We start from the raw sequence: 23,172 nt of genomic DNA, 5'->3' as shown, positions 1-23,172 counted from the left end.
CTGAGGCACAAGGAGGCTAACTGACTGGTCCCAGGTCATTCAACTAATAGCAACACTATTTGATCACTATCTATATGCATCATTAATAAATATTAATTCAAATTGGACCTGCAATCATTAAAAAGCCATCTGGAACGAGCCTGAAACAGAGGGCAGTAAAAACAAGATGGTAGATGGTATTAGAACTGTGGTGCCGGAGAAGACTCTTGAGAGTCCCTTGGACAGCAAGGAGATCAATCCTAAATCAATCCAGATCAATCCAGTCAATCCTAAAGAACATCAACCCTGAGTATTCATTGGAAAGACTGATGCTGAAGCTGAAGCTCCAATACTTTGGCCACCTGATGCGAAGAGCCCACTGATTGGAAAAGATCCCGATGCTGGGAAAGATTGAAGGCAGAAGAGGGCAACAGAGGATAAGATGATTGGATGGCATCACCGATTCAGTGGAAATGAACTTGGGCAAACTCTGGGAGATGGTGAGGGACAGGGAGGCCTGGAGTGCTGCAGTCCATGAAAGGTGGGGGGCGGGGGCGGGTGGTTACAAGATATTCAATAGGTTATATAGCACCATCTAGTGGTCATCTAGAGAATTTAATTTTATTCACATTTCACTGTGATATTAATAACTGAGGAAGTTTTGCCTATTTTTAATAAGGTATCATAAGCCAGAAACATAGATTTACATCCAGAAATCTGTGTATTTTATGGTCCCAGTCATAAAACAGTGCACATCTAAAGGGTCATTTCAACTAATATTTACTAGACCAGTTTCTTAGTGCTGATGTTTAACAATATCTTTGAATTGGGGGGAAAAAAAAAGTGGAATAAATCCTCTTGTGGAAAATAGCCATTTATTCTCAAATGCAAAATAAAATGAGCCAGACTTCAAGGTTTGCAGGAGAGAGTCTTGTTTCTGGGAAACAAATAGTTGCTACTATGAATTAAGTAAAAGTTATATACAAATCCTAGGGGCCTTTCTTGACATGAACTTGCTTATTCCGAAAGGACAGGACGGGAATCCGCGCTGCTCTACAGTTTGCTGCGAGAATAGGAAAGAGTGAGCCGCACGCAGGGGACAGATCTGGTTGGACAGCTTGGTCCTGAATGCTAAATTCTCCAGATGACCACGAGATGGCGCTTTATAACCTATTGAATATTGTCTTGTTCAACGGCCACATCGTGTCCGACTCTTTGTGACCACTCTGGTGCCACCAACTATTTTGATACAATCAGTCATGCTGCTTTCTTTTATAAACGTGAAACTTACAACAGGATGATTCTAGAATTTATTATTTCTACATACTACAGTAAAATTTCTAGGAAAGGGAAAGCTTACACAAAAATACTGACCTCTTGACTATTTTAAGATTACATTTAATTCAGCATAGTTTGATAATTTTTTAAATATAAACTTAAACTTCTATTACAGAAACGATATTTCATGGTGCAGGTAATCAATAAATTTGTCCCTGGAGCAATAGATGTGTAAAAAGAAATTTTACGTATCTTTAGAGAATTCACCATACCATGCTCTATAACACTGGAATCAGGCTAATATTTATGACCCTCCAGTTACTTGATGAGGTCATTCAAATCTTGATATGAAGACTTGACGCACATCTGCGTCTCCATTCCTCCCCTGCAGAAAGGCCTATTTCTATTCTTGATGCAATATGTGATTTGGGGCAAATAGATGTCTCTGGACTGGACCTCAGTTTCTTAAGCCAATAAAATGAGTTTTTTGCATTATATGATTTTTTCATATTTCTTCCTGTTCTAAAATTTAAAACTCTTTCATCTCAAGTATTTATATTTATATCTTACTATTCATATCTTACTATCATGATCCACTGGCTCCTGGGAGGGGAAATGAGGCAGATATCCTGTCAATTCAAGATTGCTAGAAAAGTAAATCCTAGCCCAAAAATGTTTTTTCTCTTCTGTAGACCTTATAATTTATAGCCCCCTGGTAGTTAAACATTAAAATAGACACCCATCTTTCCTTTCAGAAGATTTTAGTGTGTACGTGTTCGCTGCACAAGAGGAAAAGAAAAGAAATCCTGAGAAAACAGCTCACCTGAACATGATATTTTCTTCCTTCAGGCAACTAGATTTCATGATACGTGGAAATATTCTGAAGGAGGAAGCAGACAGAACAAGCTCCATCTTAAAAGCAGGACTCTGTCTTGGGCCAGACTGTGGGCTTTGAGCTATATGCCCAGTATCTAGGAAAGTGACATACCAACTGGAAAACCAGACCCCCCAGAAGGAAGAGCCCCACTGCTCGTACCTAGACTCTCCATTGCCAAAAGAATACCTTAATTATCTGTGTAACCGAATAGAATCATAAATTCTATTATGTTTATTGGGGTATGACAAGAGGCCTGGTGATAATTGTCCACTGTTAACTACCTAGGCTTAAGGCATATGAATCACGGGTTAACTTAGATTGCATCTTTCTTTTCCTTTGTTCAGACTAGTTTCAGGGAATTTGGGGAGCTTATATACACTTAGGGTATATAAGCTTTTGACAAAAACTGGTCGGGGTCCTTGGCTAAGAGGAGACTCTGCCTTGGGCCCGCCCGTGTAATAAACTGCACTCCACCATCTGCATTGTCATTCTGAGTGAGTTTGTTTCCCAAAACGCCTGACTACAACAATTCTATCCTTCCCTCAGGTAAAAACAGACCTGTTACTCCAGCTTGTTCAGTCAGTTCAGTTCAGTTCATTCGCTCAGTCACGTCCGAATCTGTACGACCCCATGAACTGCAGCATGCCAGGACCCCTGTCCATCACCAACTCCTGGAGTTTACCCAAACTCATGCCCATTGAGTCAGTGATGCCATCCAACCATCTCATCCTCTGTCGTCCCCTACTCCTCCAGCCTTCAATCTTTCCCAGCATCAGGGTCTTTTCCCATCTTCGCATCAGGTGGCCAAAGTATCAGAGTTTCAGCTTCAACATTAGTCCTTCAAATGAATATTCAGGACTGATTGCCTTTAGGAGTGACTGGTTGGATCTCCATGCAGTCCAAGGGACTCTCAAGACTCTTCTCCAACACCACAGTTCAAAGGTATCAATTCTTCAGTACTCAGCTTTCTTCATAGTCCAACTCTTATATCCATACACGACTACTGGAAAAATCATAGCTGTGACTAGATGGACCTTTGTTGGCAAAGTCATGTCTCTGCTTTTCAATTTGCTGTCTAAGTTGAGCATAGCTTTTTTTCCAGGGAGCAAGCGTCTTTTAGATTCATGGCTGCAGTCACCGTCTGCAGTGATTTTGGAGCCCAAAAAAATATATTGTCTGTCACTGTTTCCATTGTTTCCCCATCTATTTGCTATGAATGGATGTGACTGTTAGGTTGTTAGAATAGGAAACAGGGGTCCAGAATGGCGGTGGCTAAAAGACAAGGAGGAGAAAAGCCCGCGAAAATAGAACAAAAGAAGGTCCGAGGACCAAAGTGAGGACCTCAGGTAGAACAAACAACACTCCTGGCTAGCCCAATTTACATACAGCAGGCCGAAGGTGGGTGGGGGACATATAAAAAGAGGAGCCAAAGGGCTGGGGGTCTCTCTCTTTCTCTCCCGCGCTGGGGCTCTCTTCTCTTCACATCTTTGGGTTGGCAAGCCCTCAGGCCTCGAGGATGGATTTTCCTGCTATTATCTAAATAAAATAGAGCTATAACACGGAGCTGTAACACTAATTTGTCTAAAGAGCTATAACATAGTCTGTTCGAGACCTGAGAGCTGTGACACACCAAGGGCTTTAATGTCCGTCACTCCAAATCTTTGTCGTGATGAGACAGAACCAAGAAGTATATACTCATCTGACAGGATGAGTATCAAGATGCCATGATCTTAGTTTTCTGAATGCTGAGTTTTAAGCCAACTTTTTCACTCTCCTCTTTCACTTTCATCAAGAGGCTCTTTAGTTCTTCACTTTCTGCCATAAGGGTGGTGTCATCTGCATATCTGAGGTTATTAATATTTCTCCCAGCAACCTTGATTCCAGCTTCTGTTTCACCCAGCCTGGCATTTTCTGTGATGTACTCATACATCATAAGCAGTGTAACAGTCTACAGTATAATGACAATAAAAGTGTGAATCCACCTTTCTGCAAACATGAGTTGCATTGAATTCTGAGTTATTGTAGTTATCTCAAGGCAAAAGACAGTGAAGCTGGAGAAAGGCTTAAGTTCAAGAGGAAAGGGGGCGGTGGCTGCCATTCCAAAAGTGAGTCTCAAGGAGTTAAACCTTTCCTCCGTGACTGGATGAGTGTGACCTTGGGAGCTGTACCCACCCGTATCTCAGGCCAAGTCAAATACCTGGGAGCCACCTTTCAGGTTCCTCTTTTCATTCATCCGCCATGCACGACAGCAAGAAATAATATTGTTTCTTACAGAGAAGACCACAAAGAGTCTTGAGAAAATTTCTTCCGTGACACAAGCAGGTTGTGGGCAGTTGTGTTACTAGATGAGGGGGCCAAAACCCCTTCTGGTCCCTTCACTCCTGTTCCTTTATGAAAAGCCCTAATCTTTGCATATGGGAATAGCATGGCAACAACTGTAGTTCTTAGGACACTGGGAGAAGATAAGATTAGAAACCGTGTAAACATGGGGAAAGGGCAAGAATGCAGGGCAAGAGGGCTATCGACTGAAAAATACGGTCACAGCCTGCAAGTAGGGAGTTATTTTCTTTGGTGGGAATGTTGAGCACTCTGAGCCCAGGAGACGGTATCTCAGTAGATCTGAGAAAATTTCTTCCGTGACACAAGCAGGTCGTGGGCAGTTGTGTTACTAGAGGAGGGGGCCAAAAGGAGTTTTGGCCCCTTCTGTTCCTTTAAGAAGCAGCATTTCTTGTCCCCTTATGAGAAGCCCTAATCTCTGCATATGGGGATAGCATGGCGACAAACTGTTGTTCTTACGACACTGGGAGAAGGGGAGATGAGAAACTGTGTAAACATGGGGGAAGGGGGAGAATGTAAGGCAAGAGGGCTAACCCAGCCCAGGGATTGAACCCATATCTCCTGGGGCTCTCGAACTGCAGGCGGATTCTTTACCATTGAGCCACAGGGGAAGCCCATATTTGCATGGGTATTTATAAATTGTGCTATGTAATATTGCTGATTATTTATTTCATGCAAGTTTAACGCCCTCCCCACCCCGTCTCCCTGCCCTTCTCCCCTCTCTCTTCTGGTGTCCATTAGTTTGTTCTGTAATCTGAGGAAGCAGCCTATTTTCCTTGGTAAGACTTTCCTACTATCTCAAGGAAACGAACAAAGATGATATGCTCTGATATGAGGAAATACCATGCCTTCTTTCTGCACTTTCCAATAAAAGCCCTGCCATAATCTCAACCCCCCAGCTCCAGCATGCTGTCTCTCCTTGCTCCTTCGGCCTGTGTGCTGGTTGGTTGCATGTTTGTTTCTTCAGCAGAAGTTTTTAGTCTCTCAGATCAGTATCTCCCACTGTGGAATGAGACTCCAGGTCAGTTCAGTGACTACAGTGTGGAGAATGGAAAGTACATTATTGATCCCTGGGTATACCCTAAGAGAATGGGCATGTATAAAATCCTCCTGAACAAGACAGCCAATTATTTTGAAAAATTCGCACCAGATAATGAACAAAATTTTTTATGGGGATTACCTTTGCAGCATGGCTGGCAATATAAAACAGGTAAGAATGATTTGTTTTTACTCGTATGATTTTTCCAATCTAACCATGTGGTAATTGGGAAATGGAACTCTGTATAAACCAAATTTTGAAAATCAAGTTCTTTCTTTTTCCTCTTTCCCCTTCATAACCATTAGTTTTCTACTTTTTCTCCTCCATAAATCTTTCTGGGTTGCCTGTTTTGATTTGAAACTGCAGTGGGGCATATAGCATAGTTGCCAAACACAAAAAGACGTCATTTCCAACATATTGGGCATTCTACTTGAACTCCTACTAGGCACTAGATTCTATTCTAAGCACTGTGATGAACAAAATAGTCAAGAAGATATGCACTGAAACAGATGATGTCAAATTACTTTGAATTTCTTGAAGTTCTAACTATGATTACCTATACATGTAGATGGAGAGAGGCAAGAAAGGGATCTTGTTCATGAGGATGTTTCTCTGCAAAAGATCAATTCCTTTCAAAAATAAAGTACATTCTAGTGTTTAGTAGGCAGATATGTTTGGGCCAAAGATTCATAAATTATAAGATGTTTGGCTGGCAGAATGTCTTATGAAAGAGAATGGTGTCTCTTTCACTCCATATTATAACACTACCGATAAGGAAATTTGTTGGGGGCCAGAGTGAGGTACTCCGCCCGTGACAAAGGTCATGAGGAAGGAGGCTCGACATACGCAAAGGCGGGATCGAGCCTCAGGAGTCCCCCTGGAACTCCTCGAGCATCTACCCCCATAACCAGAGCCTGCCTACTTTACTACTTTGTGCTCTCCCCTACACCTCTGACTTTACAGGGGGCTGTCCCCCACCACCTCTTTCGGAGAAGGAGTTAACCTAGAGCTCCAGTTAATAATAATTCCTGGGCGTGATAAGAGTGTTTTAACCTACAAACTCCTCTGAAGGTTCTCTAGCCTGCCTGACAGGCTCGTCCGGCCACATGTGATTGCTCACAGCCTTCCAACCATGAGAGGCACGAGATGCTTTAAACCCTCTAAAAACAGGTTCTTTAGAGAAGTTAGAAAACTATTAGTATAAGTATAATGGGCTGATTAGAAATTGTATTGGTGAAGGGTTTTTCATTTGTTGAGCCAATGTTTGTTGCTAAGTCTCCACATCCCCTGCCCTTACACATGTTAATGAGTATATAGAAGAAATAAGTATTAACCTTTGATATTAATCATGTTAGACCTTAGGCTAAGTAAATTCTTTCCTTAACTAAAACCCACTACACCCTCACCCTATAGGAACGTAACTTTATTTGGGTGGCGTCTGTTTTAAGAATACTTACCCCTGGAGAAATAAGTGTCCTGGTTGACTGACTGCTGTCACAAGGAGAGGGTCGTAAATTGTCGGCAGGCCCCCCTGGCCAGAAGATGATGTAACACCCCTAAGACCTCTGTATACATTTGTATGAAGCACCTGACTTTAATAAAAGTCAGGACTGCTGACCCCGCGTGACTTTTGCATAACATCTCAGTGTATAAAAGTAGACCATGGAAAATAAAGAATTGGGATCAGTTTCTCGAAATACTGGTCTCCCCATGTCTCTCTCTCTTTCACTCTGGCTGAGTCTCCATGTGGAGCGCGGAACCCACCATGCTTACTAATTATGCCTGGGCTTCTAAGATCCGACCGGGGAGGCCTCAGTGTCTCCTCTCCTTCGGGAGAACGGAAGGACGCCTGTGGCCTATGTAAGTGGTGCAAACTTCTTGTCTTGAAGTTTTGTTGGTCTCCCGCGTAAACCAAGCTACTCAGCCTCTTTTCTCCACTGAATTTTCCTACTGAGCTATCCTCATTCTATTACTCTTTATATCCTTAATTAACATTTAATTAAGCAATTGTTTCCTGATCTTCGCCTACGCCGTCTCTCCTTCGAATACCCTGGATCAGCCGGGGCAGGACCCCGGCAGAAATTTGTTCTGTTCTGATGAAATAAATATATATATAGGGAGAAGATTATAGTTTATCTGAGATCTAAGGAGGAGTCACCTGCAGGAGCTCCTGAAGTTGGCTGTTCACACACCTTTGTCAGGTGATGTCTTGAGACTCAAACCAGCTCTTTATCAGGCTTTTCCCAGAGTCAAAAAGATGGAGATCTAGGAGAAATCATTAGCACTATGGGAGGCATGCCAGTCTCAGGGGCCTAGGGGCCAGCAGTAGATGGAGGCTGAATAGGCTGGTAGATTAATGTTTTTCTTATTCTTTCATTACACTTACATATTATGATCAAGCCTGAGTAAACTTACCTAATAATGGGCTTATATGTCTCCAGCATTTTCTAAAAGCAGCTGTGGGGTGGGAGTATTTCAGACAGTTTCCTTGCCATCCAAGACCTTACAACACAATTAAAACAGAAAAGATATCAGAAATGCAACAATGAGCAATAAATAACAACTCTTTGTTAAAAATTAAAGTGCAAAACAAAGGGACACGGTGGAGTCAGATGGAATAATCAGAAAAAAATGGATCTGAATTGAAATTTGAAATGTGAACGAATTTCCTTGGGGAAATGAAATCTCCTAGGGAATAAAAGTATGAACAAAAACAGTGGTTCTCAGGAGTGGCTGCACATTGAAAACAACTAATTTTCAAAACTATCAATGCCTAGGTCCTCCAGCAGAAACTCGACTCTTATCTCAATAGTATGGAAAATGAAGGTAAAGAACAAGTGTCTGACTGGGTGCAGTGTGTGTGTGTGTGTGTGTGTGTGTGTGTGTGTGTGTGTGCGCGTGCGCCTTTGCAGTTTGAGGAACAATCAGGAAAGTTCACACTTCTAATATTCATGCAGGTGAATAGCATTAGCAAGTTCTTTAATGATCATTGTTTAATAACAATCAGGTTAGGAAAAAGAATAAATACAAAAGCAAATAATATTCGAAACAGATCATTCTAAAGTGGAATATTGTTGTGATGTTAGATGAAGGAAAAGAAATTGGCCCTGAGATGGGAAACGAAGGTAAAGAGTGATAGGAAGAGAAACACAAGTCATGAGAAGATAAATGTTTGTGCTTCTTTGCAAACAAAATGAATTAGGCAAGGGATGATTATAACAAGTTTCAAAACGTGCACAGGAAATAATCTGTTCATCCTCTCTCTTCTAGGCAGATTGGTTGATCCCACCCGAATGACAGACTGTGGCTATGAATCTGGAGATCGTTTGTGCATCTCTGTAGACAGTTGGTGGGCTGGTATGTTCATTTAATAGCAAAATACTTAATAATCTTCCCCCAAAGAAAATATCCAAGTTAAAATCTTAGGGACAGAGACAAAACAAAAACAGCGCTATTGCTCCATAAAAATGAATCCACTTCATCATGTATCTCGTGGCCTTTCTGTCACATTCTAGGATTTAATGGCCGCAATTTCTGTAACGATTCCTTAGGGCCTATTTTACCCAGGGACTGCAAAAAGGACCTGCCAAGGACAATGGCTTTTGAATGACCAGCTCTGGTGTTAGATGGGAGGTCCCACTAATCAGAGGAGTCTCCAGGACCAGGAAGGATGAAAAAGGAGAGAACGAGAAAATAATACTTTTTTCTTTTTCCATTTTGCTCAGACCAAATATATTTAACTAGGAAACTTGTAAAAATGTCAGAGATGAATGTATCACAAATCATTCTATCAATTAGTAATGTAAGGCTTCTGTCAGATATTTAATAGTCAAATAATCAGAAGGTATTTCCTAATTCTTTAATTTTATCTTGTGTGTTAGTGCTGAAATTAATTTACACACAATTTCTTTGAGATATTTCCCACTAATTAGAAACAAGGTCACAGTTAATTTCACTTTCTTAGAGTGGCACGCATTGTATACATCTTTACTTATTTTTCTTGTATGACACTCATTTAGTCTTTTCAAAGACTCAGAAATTGTCATGGCCACAGATCTAGAATTTAAGCTTCTTTTTTCTCACATGGACTCCAATAGTTTGGAATATCAGCCTGCTACCCTGGGGTGGAGGACTGCATTCAAAATGCATGTCTATGATGAAAAGTGTTCTGCATCGACAGTGGTAATCAGTACAACACGTTTTACAGTCAACTACATCGTATGTCTAAATTTGTTGGTATAGGTTCTACTTAGACAACAATTTTAAAAATCTTAATTCAGTGCTAATTTAATTATCCAAAGATTTGTTGCCAACACTTAGCCAACATTTTTGCTTCAAAGACTTAATGTGGGACAAGCACTTCACAATGTCATGGTTGTACATTAAACATAAAATACAAAATACCAACACTGTACGCATATTAAGATAATTTAGAAAAAAGTCACATTTCATGGTAAAACCTCAGAAGTGTATCATTCTATGCACAAGTAGATATCTTTCTTCCATTTTTATATAATGCTTTGAAAACATGAATGATACCAAATTCATTAAAATTACTTTTTGTGTGTTAAAATGTTGTAGACAACTATTTGCTTCCCTGATGGCTCAGTGGGTAGAGAGTGTGCCCACAGTGCAAGAGACAACAGGAGACACGGGTTTGATTCCTGGGTTGGGAAGATCCTCTGGAGAAGGAAATGGCAATCCACTCCAGGATTCTTGCCTGGGAAATCACATGGACAGAGGAGCCTGGTGGGCTACAGTCCAAAAGGTCACAGAGAGTCAGACACCACCGAGCAGCAGCAGCAGCAGCACTCAACTCTATTAGCCCACATTCATTTCTACTGTAGGGTTATTAACCAAAATGCGATAGAGTTATGTATATGATCCTTAGGGAGATTTTCAATATTTTGCGGTGACTTTTTTTCATGTTTCTGGATCTCTGATTTTTTGCTTAATGGCTTACTCCAGTACACTTGCCTGGAAAATCCCATGGATGGAGGAGCCTGGTGGGCTGCCGTCCATGGGGTTCCTAGGAGTCGGACACGACTGAGCGACTTCACTTTCTCTTTTCACTTTCATGCATTGGAGAAGGAAATAGCAACCCACTCCAGTGTTCTTGCTTGGAGAATCCCAGGGACGGGGGAGCCTGGTGGGCTGCCGTCTATGGGGTCACAGAGTTGGACACGACTGAAGTGACTTAGCATACAGATTACTTAAGAATATCCTCTATCATATTTGTTGGCGCTTGTGGTAATGACAGGTATCTTCTTTTACAGATATGAATTACTTTCTCTGTGCACTGCCCTTCCTTGCTGCGGTTGATTCTGGCATAATGGGGATATCATCAGATCAAGTGCTGCTTTTGCCACCATCCAAGGACCAGACAAAGTTTTGTCTTAATGTTTCTAGTTGTCAGTCCTCCTTTCCTTCAACAATGAGGAAGTGGAATGCCCTTTACAAGGTGACTTTTTCAAGTTCTATTATTTAATCTTTCAGGAGGTGGTAAGAGAATTTCTTTTTTTATTGGAATATAATTGCTTTACAATGTTCTGTTAGTTTCTGCTGTACAACACTGTGAATCAGCTATATGTACACACACACACACACACATACACACATACATATATACATACACAGGCTTCCCTGGTGGCTCAGAGAGTAAAGAATCTACCTGCAATGCAGGAGACACAGGAGACATGGGTTCAGTCCCTGGGTTGGGAAGATCCCCTGGAGGAGGAAATGGCAACCCACTCCAGTATTATTGCCTGGGGAATTCAATGGACAAAGGAACCTCTATCATAGCCTGGCGGGCGACAGTCCATGGCATCGCAAAGAGTAGGACACAACTGAGCACTCATGCACATCCACGTGCTATGCATATATCCTCTTCTTCTTGAGCCTCCCCTCCCCCATTCCACTCTTCCAGATCATTGCAGAGCACTGAGCTGAGCTCCTGTGCTATACAGCAGTCTCCCACTAGCTACGCATTTTTACACCTGACAGTGAATAATGCCAATGTTGTTCTCTCAATTTGTCCCCCTTTCTCCATCCTCCGCTGTGTCCACAAGCCCATTCTCGACACCCGCACCTCTATTCCTGCCTTGTAAATAGGTTCATCAGTACCGTTTTTCTAGAGTCCACATATATGTGTGCTGTTTTGTTTAGGCTTTCGTGAGTATTATATGGTATAAAAATATAAGTTTTTATACAGCTTATATTAATATCATTACTTTACGGGCTTCCTTTGTGGCTCACAGTAAAGAATCTGCCTGCGATGCAAGAGACATGAGTTCTGTCCCTGGGTCAGGAAGATAGAAGATCCCCTAGAGAAGAGAATGGCTACCCACTCCAGTATTCTTGCCTGGAGAATCCCATGGACAGAGGAGCCTGGCAGGCTACAGTCTATGGCCTCGCAAAGAGTTGGACACGACTGAGCGACTACCATTTTCACTTTCTTTCATTTTCATTCCGTGACATCAAGGCATTACATGTCATTTACACCTTCTGAACCAATACAGCATTAACAGCAAATCTATCCACTCATCTCACTCTAAACAAGCCGTACATAAATGCGAGAGCACACACTGAATGAAAAGATTATTCTGGTAAATTGAACCTTCAGATCAAGTGAGCAATAACACTTGGGAGAAATATGATTATGGGGTTGGTTTTAGAATAGTTAGTTAACTTCTTTCAAATGATTTAATAAGTGGTCACAAATAGGTATAACTAAGCTATTATGTGGCAATCAAAACCACATATTCAATGACCAAACTAAAATACATCGGTGAAGCATAGTCATGGACAAAAATCAATGCAAAAAGAGATACTTGCTAGTTCTATAGACTATTAGTTCATTTTTTAAGATTTTATTAAGTTATATATTCTTGTAATTTCCACCTTTTCTTAAACTTTTGTGGTAATTTCAACTATGGCAGCAGAAAAACAGCTGATAAACAAAAAATAAAGTTGTCTTGAGGTTTGAAAACAACAAAATTCTGTAAGGCAATTATCCTTCAACAAAAAAAATAAATTAAAAATGATTCTGACTTTGGGGGGAAAAGTGCTGTTCATCTCTTATAGATACATGCAATATTACTCTTAATCTGCTCCTAATCTACTCCTAATCATTATTGTAGTCTTTACAGATTGTTTGTCACTCCTGGCTTGTGCAAATTAATCCACAGAAACAAAATTCTCCTGTGATGTAGACTATTGCTAAATTGGAAATGTGGACAAAGTGAAATTGTAGAGAGAAGAATTGTTCTAGTTGAGCAAACATGAATACATTTCTTCCCTCTACTGTAGCATTTGCAGTCACCTTCTAGTAGCTTCAAGGACTTATTGAAGTACTTGTGGGAGGCACATGTCTCAAGCTTGAAAGATGGTTACAAAATTTTTGAAGACAGGTAAGCATGGATCTCAAGTTACCTCTACTTAATACGGCAAATAAATTTTGGTCTTATCTATACCTTTTTATTTCCTAATATCAGTCTTCTTATTAAATATTATATTTAATCTTTGGGGATTAGTTACCTATATCACCTAAGGCAGGCACTCAAGCCATCACATTCTAAAACTAAAAATTACATTCTTAGTTTGTTGACAGAAGGTGATCTTTTTAAGAAAATGACAAGGGTGCCGTTCTGAGTGACAAATGATAACTGTACCGTGTTTCCGCTTGTCTTTTAGGTTAGAATATTATTCTAAACCAGAAGCGGGTTTTGGGAAAGATTGGTGCGTGGTTCTGGACTATCTAGCTGCAGCCAGCTTTCCCACGATCTTCAGTACAGTATCTGAGTTCCAGCAGGCCCTGCCACCCCGAGTGCTTGTGGATGGGGACAAAGCTCCCTTCATCAGCGACTTTACTGACCTTCAGAACATAGTCCTGCTTGGTCTAAATCTTCTTTATAAAGTGGATAGCTCAACAGGTAAAGGCTTATAAACAATACCTTTAATCAATATCGCGTTGAATAGAGAAAGGAAGAAATAACGACGATCAAAGATACATGTTGTCATAACACATACTCTTAAAGAAACCAGAGCCATTCTGGTCCGAGTACTACAACAGTCATTAACCGAGGGTTGGGCTGATCATGCATGTAGTTACTGTTTAAACTTTCGGCTTAGGAAGGGGAGGCAATCATGCATGTTAGGCAAAGGTAAGGCAGTGTGGGGTGGGGCAAGCAATGCTCAGACAGAAAGAGAGCAGCCGACTTACGGGCCCTGACCACACAGGTCCTTATTGACCCATGAAGCTACCAGACTATCTCGTGTACTTTTTTCATCTACAAACCCAGATATATTCTTTCTGTTGTTGTTGTTACAGTATTTTTTTTTAAAGCCTTAATGTCACTCTTACATTTAGAAAAAAAGAAAAACGTACCATAAGAAAACCAGCAAACTGACTTACATGAGCTGCCTCCCACCAGCTCTACCAGTCATGGCAGAAGTATTCTGCTTCAGCCCCTCAACTGCTGAGTGTCTTAGCAGAGTGAAAAAAAGAAATCTGTAATTGCAAGTTTGAATTACTACATCATCCCAGTTTTCCAGGCATGCACTTATGCAGTGTATCAAACTTAAAACATAATTAAGATATTAGTACTTTTAAAAACTAAAAAAAATTAAAGCTCTTTTTTTTTTTTTTTTGAGCAGACCATTTTTAAAGTCTTTATTGAATGTGTTACAATATTGCTTCTATTTTATGTTTTGGCCATGAGGCATGTGGGATCCTACCTCCCCGACTGGGGATCAAACCCACACTCCCTTCATTGGAAGGCAAAGTCTTAACCACTGGACTGCCACAGAAGTCCCCCAATATTCGTATTTTTAAAACAACAACAACAACAAAAATGAATCTGAAAGATTTAAAAGATATAAAAGCAAAGTAAATGTTAAACTATATGTTTCTGAAATCTCATTTGCATTAGGTAGAATAACAAACCCAAACATTTTAGGAGCTTCTGCAACTGAAGTCTCTTCTTGCTTCCTCCAATAATGGTTCCAGGGCAATGTTCTCTGTCAGTGGCAGCTTTCCTTCACACAATGCTGACTGAAGATGCTTTCATCTCTAGCTCTTCCAACCCCCAACCTCTACATGATTCACATCTCACCAACAGAAGGATACTGTGTTGGAGAAAGTCTTGACACTTCCTTCACTTCATCTCATACTTTACTGGTATAACCTAGGCACATTATCCCATATTTGGATGCAAGCAGGGGCTAAGGAATTAAATTGTTGCCTAAGAACGGTTTTGTGTTACAAATCTACTCCATGAAAGGAGATGTTTTAGGATCTGCCTAGCCATCTCTGTCAAATTATTACATAGCATAATTGTATTCTAGGCCTGGATCATATAGACTGGCTCTTCCCTGCTAAGATTAAAGGGTAAAGAACTGAGTCAAGAATTGAAGGCCCTATACAGCAATATTTTGACAAGATTTGATTTTACCAAAATTTAGCTTTGAATTTAATATGTGGTTTTGAGTTGCTTTCACCAGAAAGAATTCAAGATTAAATATGGAAAACTAATGATTAAAAAAACAAACCTTGATAGCATACTTGTTTAGATATCACATAACAAGGTATTTACTATTATTTATCCACCGTTGTCATGGTTAATCACTCTTCACATTCCTGCTGACAGTCAGAATTCAGTAACAGCACAAAAGGCCTTGGGATCTCCAAATAAGCAGAGAATAGGGAAAACAGGTATGTTAAAAGCAAAGCATTAGTAAAATACAATTAGTGATATTCAAAAATGAGCATTTAAATTAATTAAATAGAGACACATATTTCTATTCACAAAAATCCTCTCAAAATATCATTTAAGTAACTTTTAGTCTCCAGAGATACTTTATGATGCTCTTCACAAGAAATCTGAGTTAAATTCACTGAATAAATAAGTAAAAACAGACTTTTCAGACTTCCAATTAGCTCTTTAACATTTCACTGATGAAGAATGTAATCAATTCTAAGAATTGTCATGTAGTTTAAAAAAATTTTTAATTATGTAAAATTCTCAACCACCTGTCTATCTGCAATGGCATCAGCTTTTAACCCTTGACTACACATATTTTCCCCTTCATGGATCACAGCCTTGCCCTGGTGAAGGGGCTTGCATAACTCAGTGAAGCTATGAGCCATGTCAGGCAGGGCTACCCAAGACAGATGGGTCATAGTGAAGAGTTCTGATAAAACATGGTCCACTGGAGGAGGAAATGGCAACCCACTCAAATATTCTTGCCACGAGAGCCCTATGAACATCATGAAAAAGCAAAAACACAGGACACTGGAAGATGAGTCCTCCAGGTAGGAAGATGTCCAGTATGCTACTGGGGAAGAGTGGAGGGCGATTACTAATAGCTCCAGAAAGTATGAAGCGGTTGGGCCAAAGCAGAAATGATGCTCAGTTGTGGATGTGTCTGGTGGTGAAAGTAAAGTCCGATACTGTAAAGAACAATATTGTATAGGAACCTGGAATGTTAGGTTCATGAATTAAGGTAAATTGTATGTGGTCAACAGGAGATGGCAAGATTGAACATTGATATCTTAGGAATCAGTGAACTAAATTGGATGTGAACGGGTGAATTTAATTCAGATGACCATTATATATACTACTGTGGGTAAGAATCCTTTAGAAGAAATGGAGTAGCCCTCATGGTCAACCATAGAACTGGAAATGCAGTACTCGGGTCCAATTTCAAAAATGACACAATGTTCTCAGTTCATTTCCTAAGCAAATCATTCACCATCAGAGTAATCCAAATCTATGCCCCAATCACTGATTCCCAAGAAGCTGAAGTTTACTGATTTTATGAAGACCTACCTTCTAGGACTAAAACAAACAAACAAACAAAAAAAAGGATGTCCTTTTCATTGTTGGAGATTGGAAATGCAAAAGTACAAAGTCAAGAGATAACTGGAGTATCTGTTATACTGGAGTAACAGGCAAGTTTGGCCTTGGAGTACAAAATGAAGCAGAACAAAGGTTAACAGAGTTTTGTCAAGAGAAAATGCTGATCATAGCAAACACCTTTTCCCAAAAAACCAAGAGATGGATTTACTCGTGGACATAACCAGATGATCAATACCAAAATTGGATTGATTATGTTCTTTGCAGTCAAAGATGGAGAAGCTCTATACAGTCAGTAAAAATAAGACCTAGAGCTGACTGTGGCTGAGATCATGAGCTCCTTATTGAAAAATTCAGTGTTAAATTGAAGAAAATAGGGAAAACCACTAGGCCATTCAGGTATGACCTAAATCAAATCCCTTATGATTATACAGTGGAGGTGACAAATAGATTCAAGGGGTTAAATCTGGTAGACAAAGTGCCTGAAGAACTATGGACTGAAATTTGTAACATTGTACAGGAGGCAGTCACCAAAATCATCCTAAAGAAAAAGAAATGCAAGAAGGCAAAGTGGTTGTCTGAGGCAACTACAGATAGCTGAGGGAAGAAGAGTAGTGAAAGAAAAGGGAAAAAGGGAAAGATATACTCAACTGAATGCGTGGTTCATCACCCAATTTTAAAAAATCAGTCCTTGGTGCAAATTCATAGAATTTGAAATATACTTAAAACACTGCAAATAATTGAATAAGTAAAACCCATGCTGCTAGTACAAATGAAATTATACTCACTGCTCTGCACATAGTTTTTACTGGAAAATCTACATGGAGCTTTTGCAGTATCAGGACAGATCGATCTAACCCATTCAGTTTAAATTATATGTAGTGTTAATGAATACATCATAACTGTGGACATTATTTTCTGTTATAAACTATATTACAGGAAATACTACAAAAGTGGCACTTTATGTATGTATTTCTTGCCATAATTTGTTATTTTACCAAAAAATATGTATAAAGGAAATGTATTCAAGTTGGTAGGTCATATATTGCTGCTGCTGCTGCTGCTAAGTCGCTTCAGTCATGTCTGACTCTGTGCGATCCCATAGACAGCAGCCCACCAGGCTCCCCCGTCCCTGGGATGCTCTCCAGGCAAGAACACTGGAGTGGGTTGCCGTTTCCTTCTCCAATGCATGAAAGTGAAAAGTGAAAGTGAAGTCGCTCAGTCGTGTCCAACTCCTAGAGACCCCATGGACTGCAGCCTACCAGGCTCTTCCGTCCATGGGATTTTTCAGGCAAGAGTACTGGAGTGGGGTGCCATTGCCTTCTCCCACATATATTGCTAAATGGTGTTCAAAAATTTGTCAGGAGTTTACATTTTTGTTACAAATGAATTGAGTTTCCTTTTTTCTCCAACCTACTATCATATAGCAATTTCTAAAATTTGTGTGTAATGTATAAAGTGCTACTTCACTCTTATATTAATTTACAATTTCTTGAATAGGTGTTCTTTTCCCAGTTTTCTGGTTAATTGCTTATATTTCTTATTGATTTTTGTGTGAAAATCTGGTCAATCAATTTCAAATTTAAAGATTTATGTGTATAACTATCATGTAATGTATACATATATTTGTATCCAAAATACATAGAATTTTATTTAAAATAAACATTTCAGCAAATGAGTATACATTTTAATTTACTTGTAATTATTTTATATCCTTTCCAGGTTCACTATCTTTAACTATATGGAAAATTTTAATGAAGACACAGGCTGCAAAGATGCTACTTCTAGAGATTTTTGAAGCTATTCTTGTAATCTTTAATCCAACATTTCTGGGATGATTAGTGAATCAAAATGAACAATTCTAACTTGCTGAACAACAGTAATATCAAAATTTAACACTGTCACAATTATACAGTTTTCTTGTTTCTGGTGTCTTTGACTTATGCTCATGTGTTAGGACTTTGTCCATGCTGTCCCATCTTCAGGTTCAAATTAATGCTATCATGATTTTTCTCAATTAATAATTCTTGATTTTTAAATTTACTAATACTTAAAATGTTCAAGGTCTAAAGAAGATTGTATTAATCTATCATAAACCACTGAGAAATAAATAAACAGACAATAAACTTGGATGACTCTTCTGTTGTTATCCTATGTAACCCAATATCATGAAATTTAGACCAATATGTCTTGCTGACTTATAACCAAAGTCCAGAACATTTTAAACCGAAATACTGACAAGTTTTAAAACTCATAAAACAGAACTGACAAATAGAATATAGAATTAATTTGTTAGGGTTTTGTGTGTGTGTTTTCACTAATGACAAGTTTACGGCAATTAGGCAATTTTCCCTTCCTTTGGTCCACACTTGATAATAAATCCTTAAGGATCGAAGTTGTCAAGATTTTTCTCTGAGGAGACAGATGACACTGGGTAGCTGGTGGTGACTTTAGAGCATGAAGCTTTCATTGAAAGCTTTCCAGGACTTCCCTTGTGGTGCAGTGGATAGGATTCCACTTGCTAATACATGGGATACAGGTTTGATCCCTAGTCCAGGAAGATTCCCCATGCTGTGGAGCAACTGAGTCTGTGCACCACAGCTACTGAGCACATTCTCCAGCGTCCCTGTGCTGCAACTCCTGAAGCTGTGTGCCTAGAGCCTGTGCTCTGCAACAAGAGAAACTACCACAATGAGAAGCCCATGCACTGCAACTAGAGAAAGCCCACTTGCAGCAACGAAGACCCAGTACAGCCAAAAACAAATACCTGAATTAAGTAAATAAATAAATAAAACTGTGTGTGCCTGTCAACAACAACAACAACAAAAACCTTTAAAAAAGTAAATGTAAAAAAATCACAAATACGTCATTAAAAAAAATGTTTTCCAACAATAGAGACAGAATGAAGAAACAATGTAGGTTGGTTTTGGGGGGCTCCAAGGAGCTCGGGTTCTTTATGTCTCAGTGTAGAAGAATTCGGCAAGAGGCAAAGTGGTAGAATAAGAAGTGGTTTATTAGAATAGGAAACTTGTGAGGCCTGCGAGCATGTGGGCAAGGGGTTGCTGCTCCCCAAGAACTTAATGGGCTACAGTTTTATAATCAAAGCGAAAGTGGGGAGGAGGAGAAGACCACCTTCTTCTTGAATAAACATCAGCAGTTCCTCCTCCATGGCTGGTGGGGGAGTTTTCTTCTTCCTATATGGTCAAGTCAGGACTGTCATGGTGCAGTGGAAATGAGCAAAAGGTGGCTATGAGGCAAAAGATCGATGGGCCCCAGGCTGGGGAGTTTCTCCCTTGTGTACAGAAACTGCATAATAGCAGAAACTCCATAAAAGCAGCATGATGGAGGAGGCTGGGCCTTGCACAGATAAGAGATAAAATACCACATATTCCTCATTCTCAAAGTCAAGGAGAGCTTCCCAACATACACATGAGCAGAAAGGTTCCTTAGAGGTCAAAAAGGGAAAGGGTGTCATCTCATAGTCAGTGATATCAACCTACCCATAGGTTTGGCTAAGAAATGAGCACGCACACATCAAAGGATCCTCAGATAAACCAGACTTAGAACCAGACAAGCAAGGTGATTCATCGAAGGAAACCTGGAAGAAATGCTCCATGAAAGTGAATCAAACTACCACGAGGGCACTACTCTCTGAGTCTGTCTCTGAGTACTGTACTCTTTTTTTCCTCCTAATAAATACTCTTTTTAAGAAAATTAGAGATACCAAGGGAAAATTTCATGCAGAGATGGGCTCAATAAAGAACAGAAATGGTATGGACCTAACAGAAGCAGAAGATACTAAGAAGAGGTGGCAAGAATACACAGAAGAACTGTACAAAAAAGATCTTCACAACCCCAATAATTACAAAGGTGTGATCACTCATCTAGAGCCAGACATCCTGGAATGTGAAGTCAAGTGGGCCTTAGGAAGCATCACTATGAACAAAGCTAGTGGAGGTGATGGAATTCCAGTGGAGCTATTTCAAATCTTAAAAGATGATGCTGTGAAAGTGCTGCACTCAATATGCCAGCAAATTTGGAAAGCACAGCAGTGGCCAGAGGACTGGAAAGGTCAATTTTCATTCCAATCCCAAAGAAAGGCAATGCCAAAGAATGCTCAAACTACCGCACAATTGCACTCATCTCACACGCTAGTAAAGTAATGCTCAAAATTCTCCAAGCCAGGCTTCAACAATACATGAACTGTGAACTTCTAGATGTTCAAGCTGGATTTAGAAAAGGCAGAGGAACCAGAGACCAAATTGCCAACATCTGTTCGATCATCAAAAAAGCAAGAGAGTTCCAGAAAAACATCTATTTCTGCTTTATTGACTATGCCAAAGCCTGTGTGGATCACACCAAACTGTGGAGAATTCTGAAAGAGATGGGAATACCAGACCACCTGACCTGCCTCTTGAAAAATCTGTATGCAGGTCAGGAAGCAACAGTCGGAACTGGACATGGAACAACAGACTGGTTCCAAATAGGAAAAGGAGTACGTCAAGGCTGTACATTGTCACCCTACTTATTTAACTTATATGCAGAGTACATCATGAGGAATGCTGGGCTGGATGAAGCACAAGCTGGAATCAAGATTGCCGGGAGAAGTATCTATACTAAGATGACACCACCCTTATGGCAGAAAGTGAAGAAGAACTAAAGAGCCTCTTGATGAAAGTGAAAGAGGAGAGTGAAAAACTTGGCTTAAAGCTCAACATTCAGAAAGCTAAGATCATGGCATCTGGTCCCAGCACTTCATGGCAAATAGATGGGGAAATAGTGGAAACATTGGCAGCCTTTATTTTTGGGCTCCAAAATCACTGCAGATGGTGACTGCAGCCGTGAAATTAAAAGATGCTTAGTGCTTGGAAGGAAAGTTATAACCAACCTAGACAGCATATTAAAAAGCAGAGATATTACTTTGCCAACAAAGGTTTATCTAGTCAAGACTATGGTTTTTCCAGTAGTCGAGTATGGATATGAGAACCGGACTATAAAGAAAGCTGAGGGCCGAAGAATTGATGCTTTAGAACTGTGGTGTTGGAGAAGACTCTTGAGAAGTCCCTTGGACTTCAAGGAGATCCAACCAGTCCATCCTAAAGGAGATCAGTCCTGAGTGTACTTTGGAAGGACTGATGCTGAAGCTGAAACTCCAATACCTTGGCCACCTGATGAGAAGAACTGACTCATTGGAAAAGACCCTGATGCTGGGAAAGACTGAAGGCAGGAGGAGAAGGGGACGACAGAGGATGAGATGGTTGGATGGCATCACTGACTCAATGGACATGAGTTGGGTAGGCTCCGGGAGTTGGTGATGGACAGGAAGGCCTGGTGTGCTGCAGTCCATGGGGTCACAAAGAGTGGGACATGACTGAGCAACTGAACTGAACTGAACTGAATAAATACTCTACTTGTTTCACTATTTTCCATCTTTGCAGAAATTCCTTTTCTGCAAAGCCGAAGAGCCAGGGTCTTGTCACTGACCATCGGTTTAGTGGCTAGGATTCAGCACTCTCCTTGCCACCACTTGACCTCAATCTCCGGTGGGGAATTGAAACCCCATTTCAAGCCCCTGCTGGCTGAAGCCATCAAGATCAGTAACATATGCTAAAAATGGTAAATCATCTCAGGTTTTGGTATAATGCCACCTTTTTCTTATATTTTTGTATTTAATGCATACAAAGGAGCATGTCCTAGAACTCATTAACTTAAAGAGCTCACTGGGCAGGATATGGGTCTTAGGCCACCATTGTTTGAGTGTTTTGGGGCATGTCTCATGAAGCCATTGAACGGTTTTGTTGCTAAGCAAGCCTGCTTGGCTTCGTGTCTAAGCAAACCTGCTGTCTTGAGTGATCATTAACTTAATGGGAGTCTCCCACACTTTTACTTAAACTAGAATTCCCTAGTGTGATTAACTATTTAAATACTTGCTCCATTCCATTGTGCATGCGTGCGTGCTAATTCGCTTCAGTCATGTCTGACTCTTTGCGACCCTATGGACTGCAGCCCACCAGGTTCGTCAGTCCATGGGATTCTCCAGGCAAGAATACTAGAGTAGGTTGCCATGCCCTCCTCCAGGGACCTTCCTGACCCAGGGATCAAACCGGTGTCTCTTATGTCTCCTGCTTTGACAGGCAGGTTCTTTACCACTACTGCCACCTGGGAAGTCCCCTTTGTTTCTTTACTCTGTCCCTATCACCAGGACTCACCTGTAGACTAAATCTACCCACTAACTGTTGGAAGAAAAAGATAAACTAGTTTGAATAATATGGGCATCAGAGTAAAGAGGTAGTTTAAATCTCAGCTCTATTGTTTTCCAGGGTGAACTTGGGCCATTTTCCTAATTTCCTCCATGCCTCATTTTAATTATTGTTAAAAGAAGATTATAAAATCTACTTGCAGAATTATCTTCAGAAGTCAGTAAAAACAGAAAGTGACTAGGGCTCTTCCCAATGTGTAGTAAGCATCCACAAAAATTAGCAATTGTTGCAATAACTGTGCTCAAAGATCAGTGACATACGCTGTATTGTTGGAGCAGTAAAAACATCTTTGATGAGCCGAGACCATGACTTAAGTTTTGACTGAATCCAAAAGCACAGAGAGCATTTCCTAACAGAGGCCGTGCGGTAAACACTCTGCCAAAATCTTCTACCCCAAATGATGTGAAAAAACTATCCATTTATGAAATGTCTACACAAAACCAAACCCTCAATATTGCCTGAAGACAGACAGTGCTAAAAAGACAAAATAGCTCCCAATAAAAAGAGAAAACTCCACAAATACTAGCGCCCCAGGAACACAGGCTT

At 40.2% G+C, this 23,172-nt stretch overlaps 1 protein-coding gene across 1 annotated transcript; it reads left to right on the top strand.

Annotated features, from left to right (window-relative positions):
- Nucleotides 1-5,320: 5,320 nt before the first annotated feature.
- C9H6orf58 (chromosome 9 C6orf58 homolog) lies at nt 5,321-18,498 on the top strand. The gene is made up of 6 exons (XM_002690057.6): nt 5,321-5,681; nt 8,781-8,867; nt 10,787-10,971; nt 12,819-12,919; nt 13,203-13,441; nt 18,089-18,498. The coding sequence occupies exons 1-6, from the start codon at nt 5,378-5,380 to the stop codon at nt 18,202-18,204; spliced, it is 1,032 nt and encodes a 343-aa protein (XP_002690103.2). The 5' UTR covers nt 5,321-5,377; the 3' UTR covers nt 18,205-18,498.
- The last annotated feature ends 4,674 nt before the right edge of the window (nt 18,499-23,172 follow it).

Source organism: Bos taurus, chromosome 9 (assembly GCF_002263795.3).
Source record: "Bos taurus isolate L1 Dominette 01449 registration number 42190680 breed Hereford chromosome 9, ARS-UCD2.0, whole genome shotgun sequence".
NCBI classification, from domain to species: Eukaryota; Metazoa; Chordata; class Mammalia; order Artiodactyla; family Bovidae; genus Bos; species Bos taurus.
The sequence above is the reverse complement of the archived record's forward strand: the minus strand, read 5'-3'. Positions and strand labels throughout refer to the sequence as shown.